General features: G+C 46.8%; 1 protein-coding gene across 1 annotated transcript in view; it reads right to left on the bottom strand.

Annotated features, from left to right (window-relative positions):
- Window positions 1-1369: 1369 nt before the first annotated feature.
- LOC143007262 (GDNF family receptor alpha-1-like) overlaps window positions 1370-8488 on the bottom strand; it is a 64515-nt gene continuing 57396 nt past the window's right edge. The window contains exons 10-11 of the mRNA XM_076158560.1: window positions 6788-6835; window positions 1370-4721 (exon numbers count right to left, since the gene is read on the bottom strand). Of these exons, the coding sequence (XP_076014675.1) occupies window positions 4575-4721; window positions 6788-6835 (195 nt within the window). The 3' untranslated portion in view covers window positions 1370-4574. The remainder of the gene's footprint in view (window positions 4722-6787; window positions 6836-8488) is intronic.

Below are 8488 nucleotides of genomic sequence, written 5' to 3'. Positions count from 1 at the left end.
GGAAGACCAAGAAAAAACTAAACATTACATTTTTGGTTGAATCTGCCTCAGACAAACATCACTCATCATCATCTGTGCATCACTCTACAAAGAAGTGGTGACTATTCATATTACACACATACACACACACACACACACACACACACACACACATACAGACACACACATGTAAACAACCTGCATAATGCAGCGATGATGGTGAAGCACAACGATGGTGAAGACACTGCTGTGTGTGTGTGGGTGTATGTGTGCGTGTGTGTGTGTGTGTGTGTGTGTGTGTGGATTCAGAGGTCATTTGTCACCGTGACATGAATTGGCCACACAGGGTTTGACTCCATCAGGCTGAACCTTAATGGATGTTAATTGATGTCATGGTTAGGAGACGCAGCGTGTCGACGTGCAGCTTTATGGCCTCCAGCTCACATTACAACTTTAATATTGATAAAGTATAAAAGCAAATAAACAAGCGAGTGAAGCTGTGCTGAGGCTCCATACTGTTTACTATTATTGTTATTATTATTATTATTATCTCACCATCAAAGCAAATTCGCAAAAAGTAAATAATTAAAAACACATTCGAACATTTTTGACTTTATTTTGATTGAAGTTTGAGCCCTTTGTCCATTTTTCCTTTGCCCATTTTAATTAGTATCATTTGATCCTTCTCAGTTTTCCCTCTTATCTCCTCCAGACGTTCTTCACTGTTTACATCTCAGAGGTTCTCTGAAGTACCTGAGGAGCCCAAAGTCAAATCTATGGACATTCCTTCACATGAGCTGCATCCACACAAAGTCATCTGCAGAAATTAAAGTGAAGTGCCGCCTTCCTGTGCCGCCGCTTTGATGTCCTCACTGAACGTGGAGGAGTCGCAATCGCCTTTAATGAACCCCTAGAAGAAGAAAGCTCAAAGAAGAGGAGCCTCGTCTCACGGCTCGGACACGCAGTCGCTAATGATGCAGCGTCATGTGAGGGAGAGCTGAGGTGAAGAATAAAGCTCATTCTCTACACAAACCAGGACATGAAGGAAGTCTTTGTTTGGAGAAAATAAATAAGGTTGTTTGTTTCCTCCTGAAGGTCGTCGGCTCTCTGACACAAGCAAACCTCAAAGTCATGTGTCTAAGTCATTCTTCATCCATGGTGGTCTGCTGCCAGTACACACCTGCACACACACACATACTGCTCAATCTGGCAGTCAGCATCACGTATAATACCACGTTTTCTAGTCTTTTATTGATTGATCTTGTGTCATCGTGTCTCCTCCTGAAACTCTTCACACTTTGCTTCAGTTTCCAATCGTCCAGTGAAAAAACACAGCAGGCAAACCTTCTGGGTGAATTAACAGTTTTTAATTATAACTTTTGTACAATAGATTTTACATTTTCACAAGCTAAGAAGTTAATGTGGCTTGGTAGTCTGCATCTCCAAAAAAGCCATTTGTGGTATTTTTAAGCAAACAGATGTGACGGAGACGGACGGCAAAAATATCGATCACCTTTACATTTCCACCCACGTGAGGGATCCATACGTCACAGAACGAGCAGAGAGGCCCGGCCGGCGGAGGCCAGACGACCTCCTGGGTGATGAGGGAACGCCGGGGGCCACATGGAGATATGACAGCGGGAATCAAATGTGAGATGATCAACCGTAAGACACAATTCTAAGAAGTGGAATTAGCAGTTTTTGTTATTTTCAATCCATCAAAATTCCAACGCGAGTCCAAACGTTCAATCCGATCTGCTCCACACGCCACCGAAAAGCCTTCAAACGCTCTGCGATGACGTAACCTCGGCTCTAAACGCCACTCTCCTCTCCTGCGTCTCGCTCGCAAACAAAAAAACGATTCCGGTAACGGCGCTGAAGTGAAGTTTAACACCGCGCCTGTCCGTCACTCCAACGCGTGAGGTCAAAACTGCACAAAATTAGTAAAAGGTAGAAAAATAGGTTTAAATCTGAACAAAAAAGGCAACGCTATATCTCAGCAACTTCATAAATGAGGCTATGGTACAAAACAATACGCTCAGGAAATACAGTCTCATTTCATAACTACAACAGGAGAGTTACAGTAGATTGATATCCTCTTCCTCAAATGCAAGAGTATTCTGTAATCATGTACATACATGTGGGAGAGGAAATATACATACAGGTTGTTATAAAATTCAATGTACTTTTATGTTTCATCATCTGAATGTCAAAATAGCTCACAATGCTCTGGAATAGAATATCATCATGTGTGTGTATTAGTCCCATTATAGCTTCAGCCAAACACGTACATGTGCATATTACCGCCTCTATGCTCGGTAAGTTACATCTCAGCTCGGCTATACATTAATCAGGGTGTTTTTATTTTGAGAAAGCGACATAATCCCCAAGCAGCCATGTCATAAATGCCTCCGTCAGGGCCCAAAAGGATGAAGGATGTGTCGAAACATGCCGCCACGGCGACGCAGGGGGCGTCCGTCAAAGTAAAAGACGCCAAAATCCTCCCTCAACGTCCTTCTTTCATTTCAGAGGAGACCGAGACGTGACGCTGAGAGGGCTTTTCTCCCAGCGGCCCCTTAGGGCAGATGCACAAAATTCTTGGACGTGCAACGCGTAGGTCAAAGGTCACCCGAGGCCGCCGTCCTCCCGACACTACAGAGGCGACGCGTCATTACAGCCGACGCACAGAAACGAAGGCTTCAGATCAGAGCGAGGGGCGGAGCGTGGAGCTGCCGTGGTCGCAGCAGCAGAGTTGCATATACGGCACGACAATAAGCCTCTTTCACCTTCAGCACGCCAAACATCTCACTAAATGGAAATGTATGTCTGAAAAAGGACGTTGTTTCTCTGTAAGTTGTGTGATTGTGTAGATGTTTGCGTGTCTCTTCAGGTCTGCAGGTCTCTAATGGAGCCTTATGGATCCATGCACATGAGTTAAAGCCTCACAAAGCTCCTCTACATGAAGAGAGAAGCTCATAAGAGAACATGAAACAGCTACACAATAATACAACTTATCAAAAAACAATGTCAGCGACGGAGTTAGGATGTGAATTTCCTGAAAATCATGAAATTTCAAATCAGATCCTCGGCGTTTCGCTTCAAACGTGGATCGACTCCACGCAGGAGAAGGACGTCAGCGTCTGGGGAGGAGCTGCTGAGGTCAAACTGCTCTCCTCTGCCTTTTGTCACAACAGAGAAACACTGAACATGGCTTTGACTTCTAACAATGACACGTATGTACAATCACCACCCGCTGTGGTGGAGCAGCAGAACGTAACGTAGAGAGCGAGCGAGCGGGCTTCACTCTGTCGCCACAACCAGGAGCCTACAGGAACCTCTGTTGGTATTTCTGTTTGTTTGTCTGAGCGTGTGACATGTGCAGTGTGTGTGTGAGTGTGTGTGCGAGTGTGTGGGTCTTCGCCTGTGTGCTTCTGCCAGCGGCGGTGTGTGTTCAGTACGAGCTACAGTTCCTCCATGTTTGGTGTTACCTCCTCAGATGTTTGTCACCGTGTGGGCGGTCACACGTCTTCATCACCATCCTGGACTCTGCTGAGGGTCTGACTGCTCCGGCCTTAGAGCTACACACACTGTTTATACCCTAATAAAGTATGAACGCTCAGCATTGGTACGCTGTGTTCACTTCCTGGATGATTTAAAGTGACATTTTAAACTTGGCTTGAGTTCTAAAGGGGACACTTTATCAGCTGACTTTGGAGTTGCTTTTTCTCTAAATTGTTAAAAGCTCCAGCTGGTTGGAGCTCAGGGTCTGAGTGCATCAGGAGCTAAATGACGTCTGAAGACAGAAAGAGCTAAAAGATAAATAATAAAGTCTGAAGGCTGTTAGAAGATTGGCTCTGTTCTGCTCGATCAGTCAGCTGACAGTCCCACGTTACTCTAACTAGTCTTACTTCAAACTGTACCAGTCTGGCACTTAGTCCATCATGACTCTGAACCATCTCTGTGTGATCTTCCTCCTCATATCTTCTTCTTCTTCACTTCTCAGGTTCTATCTTAGCTGGTCAGGATAACGTTTGTTCCTTCTTAAATCCCTTCAGCCGTCCCTGATGGTGAGTGACAGCGTGACGACTCACAGCGTGTGTGTGTGTGTCTGCGTGTGTGTGTGTTCCTAACATGCAGCGACCGAGGGCCCGGACGAGGGAAACGTAACTGCGACTGAGCCGACTGGGACGTTTAAAGCGAAGGATCCCACTTAGAGCCTCAACACACAAAGCAGACGCGGATGCCAACTGAGTGACGACGGCGTGTAACGTTCCAAGAGAGACGCTAAGACGCTCTTCTTTTTTTTAAACGAACCCAAAAGGACACAAACCAAACTGAGTTAACAGGAAAACAAATCACCAGTTTAGCACGGAGCTGCGATGCAAAATACAAAAATAAAAATAAACAACAACGCTTCCCAAAATTCCATAAAAAACAAAGTGGGATCAAAAGAGAGATTAGAATCCAGAGGGAAACCAAAGTACAACAGGTATCAACCACAAGAGAGGATATAACTTCTTGTTTTGCTTCTTTTTTTTTAATACAAATGTGTTTCAGTCCTTTGTGTTTTGTCGCCGTGAGGCCGACGAGCGAGGCTACAAGTCTGCAGAGGAAGAGCTGCAGTACCACAGCCACAGCAGCGGGGGCAGCAGAGCCAGATGGTCCCGGGCGGCCCTGGAGCCTGGAGCCGCACCGTTCCTGGGGATGGCGTTGGAGATGCTGGGATCGTCCATGTGGGAATCCTGGGGAAAAGAGAGAGAGACGGGGAGCAGGTTAGAGAGAGAGAGAGAGACAAGGAGCAGGTTAGAGAGAGAGAGACAGGGAGCAGGTTAGAGAGAGAGAGACAGGGAGCAGGTTAGAGAGAGAGAGACAGGGAGCAGGTTAGAGAGAGAGAGAGACAGGGAGCAGGTTAGAGAGAGAGAGAGAGAGAGAGAGAGAGAGAGAGAGAGAGAGAGAGAGAGAGAGAGAGGGAGACAGACAGACAGACAGACAGAGACAAAGACAGGGAGCAGGTTAGAGAGAGAGAGAGAGAGAGAGAGAGAGAGAGAGAGGGAGCGGGTAAGAGAGAGAGAGCGAGAGAGAGAGAGAGAGAGAGAGACAGGGAGCAGGTTAGAGAGAGAGAGACAGGGAGTAGGTTAGAGAGAGAGAGACAGGGAGTAGGTTAGAGAGAGAGAGACAGGGAGCAGGTTAGAGAGAGAGAGACAGAGACAGAGACAGAGATAGAGACAACGAGCAGGGAGCAGGTTAGAGAGAGAGAGAGAGAGAGAGAGACAGGGAGCGGGCAAGAGAGAGAGAGAGCGAGCGAGAGAGAGAGAGAGAGGGACAGGGAGCAGGTTAGAGAGAGAGAGAGAGAGAGAGAGAGAGAGAGAGACAGGGAGCAGTTTAGGGAGAGAGAGAGAGAGAGAAAGAGACAAGAAGCAGGTTTGAGAGAGAGAGAGAGAGGGGGGGGCAGGTTAGAGAGAGAGACAGGGAGCAGGTTAGAGAGAGAGAGAGGGAGAGAGAGAGAGAGAGAGAGAGAGAGAGAGAGAGAGAGAGAGAGAGAGACAGGGAGCAGGTTAGAGAGAGAGAGAGAGAAAGAGACAAGAAGCAGGTTCGAGAGAGAGAGAGAGAGAGAGGGGGGGGAGCAGGTTAGAGAGAGAGACAGGGAGCAGGTTAGAGAGAGAGAGAGGGAGAGAGAGAGAGAGAGAGAGAGAGAGAGAGACAGGGAGCAGGTTAGAGAGAGAGAGAGAGAGAGAGAGAGACAGAGACAGAGACAGAGAGAGAGAGAGAGAGACAGGTGAGGCTTCAGCTTATAGAACACAAAGTGAAGGATGCAGCTTAGAGATCTTCTGCAGACCTCAAGGTTTCTGCAGCTTGGAGGCGTTTCAGAGCGAGTTAGAGAAACATGTTTGGCCTTGTTGGAGGTTTGAGTGCTTTCTCCTTCCATAATAATAACACAGTTTAAAACTCCCAAAGACTTCAGATTCATATATGAAAGAACATGAAGAACATGAAGAAGAGCGTGTGTGTGAGTGTGTATATTTAGTCTTTGGCTGAGCTAATAAAGCTGCGAGCTAACGGCCGGGTCGTCTCCCCCGGACTCGTCCTCGCCTCCATTAAATGTCAGTCCGGTGCATAACGCCGCCTTATTATTGTACAGTGACATTTAACGTGAACTTTAAAAAGGCGCCGGATAAGCAACCAACCCATTTCAGCCTCAAAGGAGCCACAAAGAAGTGAAGTTTACAAAGGAGGAGGCAGGGAAGGAGACAAGGAGGTCGGGGGGGGGGGGGGCCTCCAGCAGATCGGAGTTTGGGATGTTTGATTTGTTAAAAAACGTTAAAAACGCTTTGCTTTCATCTCTGAGCTGAAATCTCCTAAACTGGAACAAAGAGTTTCTCCCAGTTTAAGAGTTTCACAGACAAAAGAGACGATGATGAAGGCCCGATGATGAAGGCCCGGTGATGAAGGCCTGGTGATGAAGGTCTGACTAACACACTAACACACCTGCTTGATGGAAGTTTCAACCCCGGACGAAAACACAAAAAAAGTGAGGTTTTCCTCCTTTAACCCGTGACAGAAGTTCACGAAGCTCAGAGAAGAGAGAAGCGCAGTGCGACAAAGCAAAGTCAGCGCCTCACAGAGTTCACACACACTCTGACCTGTGAATCTCCATTTAGAAACGTGGCACCGAGTGTTTGAATAATGCAGGACAAACCTAAAACTCACACCGACCACTGTAGCTGTTAACATTTCCATGAGAGCCACGTTCAGGATCCACAAACAAGAGAAGAGGAAACTCCACACAGACGGATTTAAGGCTTCTTACCACACAGACCACGCCGTCAACAGAGGAGTTGGACTTCAGCTTCTGAGCCTGTGAAGGAAACAGAAAAGCTCCAGATGACTCACAGAGATATGGAGACATGTTACACAATGTTAGCACACAGAAAGGGGGCGGGGCTAGAGCGGGACTCGAACCCAGCCACCAGCAAACAGAGTGTGAATGTAGGGGAATAGGAGGGAAGTGAAGTCGTGGGTTCAAACTACAAACCTACTTCCTGCTCCGAACCCTAACCCACAAAAACGCATCAACTTTGAGTATTTGTAGGATTTCACGCATCTCCGCTCAGCCAATCACAGAGCGGGAACCTCAGTCAGGGAGCAAAAATGTTCACAGAAAGATGATGTCATGCTAAAAAGGTAAAGCACTGCACTTTGCCCACGGTCCCTAACACAAAGCTGCCGTGGCTCCAGTTCAGTTTACTTTGCTATGTAGAGCCTAAAACCTATATTCACTCAATGTGCACGGCCTTGCTGCAGCGAGGGGAGGGAGTGATAGATCTCTAAAGCTTTAAAACTTTGATGAAGAGTTTATCAGCACTTTTTGAGCTGAAGTTGACACATTTAGATTTACATTTCTTTGCATTAAATGACCTGAACGCTGAATCTCTGCATGTGGAATGGATCCTGCAAGTGAATGCAACTTCAATTTGGGCTTTGGCGTGTGTGTGTGTGTGTGTGTGTGTGTGTGTGTGTGTGTGTGTGTGTGTGTGTGTCTGCAGGCTGTAGGTATGACAGAATAATAAATGGCTTGCCTTCGCCATATAGTGAATTCAGACCCAAAATAGGGATGTGCGGCGTGTAGCGAGGGATGGTAACACACACACACACACACACACACACACACACACACTGCAGGCTGATTACGCGTCGGCTTCGGCCCCACGCTGGAAAAGCAAAACGCTGCGGTGGAATGATGCCTATAAATCATCTGCATTGGCTGTAAGGTGATAAGAACAAATAAGCAAACACAAGGAGAGAAACAAGGCGAGGACTCAGGTGAGCTATGCAGAGAACGTACGCCAAACTCTCCCATCATCATCATCATCTTCTTCATCAGTGTGTGTGTGTGTGAGCTTGACGACGAGGGCCCATCTGCGTTTATCGCCGTTATTTTGGCCGCCGCGCTCAAACTTTTACGTGTTTATGCTAGCAGTCAGCGACGTAATAATGATGTCATGAACGTTTACGGCCCGGCGCCGGAGTCACGCGGCCCCCGGGCGCCGCAGAGTTTCGCCGAGTTTGGAGATTGAAACGATCCGTCACGGCGGATCTGAGGGAGCGGGGAGTCCATTTAGGATTACGACTCCATCTGCTGCAGCGGCGCCGTCGTTAGGCAGAAACTTCATTCACTGCAAACGAAACAAATCCTGCTTCAGAGGCTGAAACCAAACGGGAACGCTGCTGCCAGATTCCATCAGCTGGGATTTCAATGTTTCCTCAATCTGTTTCATTCTCCTGAGTGAGCTTTCCACTATTTCCTCTAAGTTTTGTGTTTTCTGTGACCTCCATTGCTAATTTAATGAATTTAGATTTTTCGTTTTGGCATCAAGGAAGAAATGGAGGACAGAAAAGTTCTAAAGGAAGAGACAAAGACATAAAATAAACATTTAAACCTTTAATTCACAGCAGATCCTCCTCCCTCTTTAATAATATAGGTTCTGTATCTATAATTCTCCTTATGTGA

This window comes from Genypterus blacodes, unplaced genomic scaffold, assembly GCF_046128005.1.
Source record: "Genypterus blacodes isolate CSIRO-AG114 ecotype Tasmania unplaced genomic scaffold, CSIRO-AGI_Gbla_v1 ptg000010l_1, whole genome shotgun sequence".
NCBI classification, from domain to species: Eukaryota; Metazoa; Chordata; class Actinopteri; order Ophidiiformes; family Ophidiidae; genus Genypterus; species Genypterus blacodes.
This window is presented reverse-complemented; position numbering and strand designations above follow the sequence as displayed.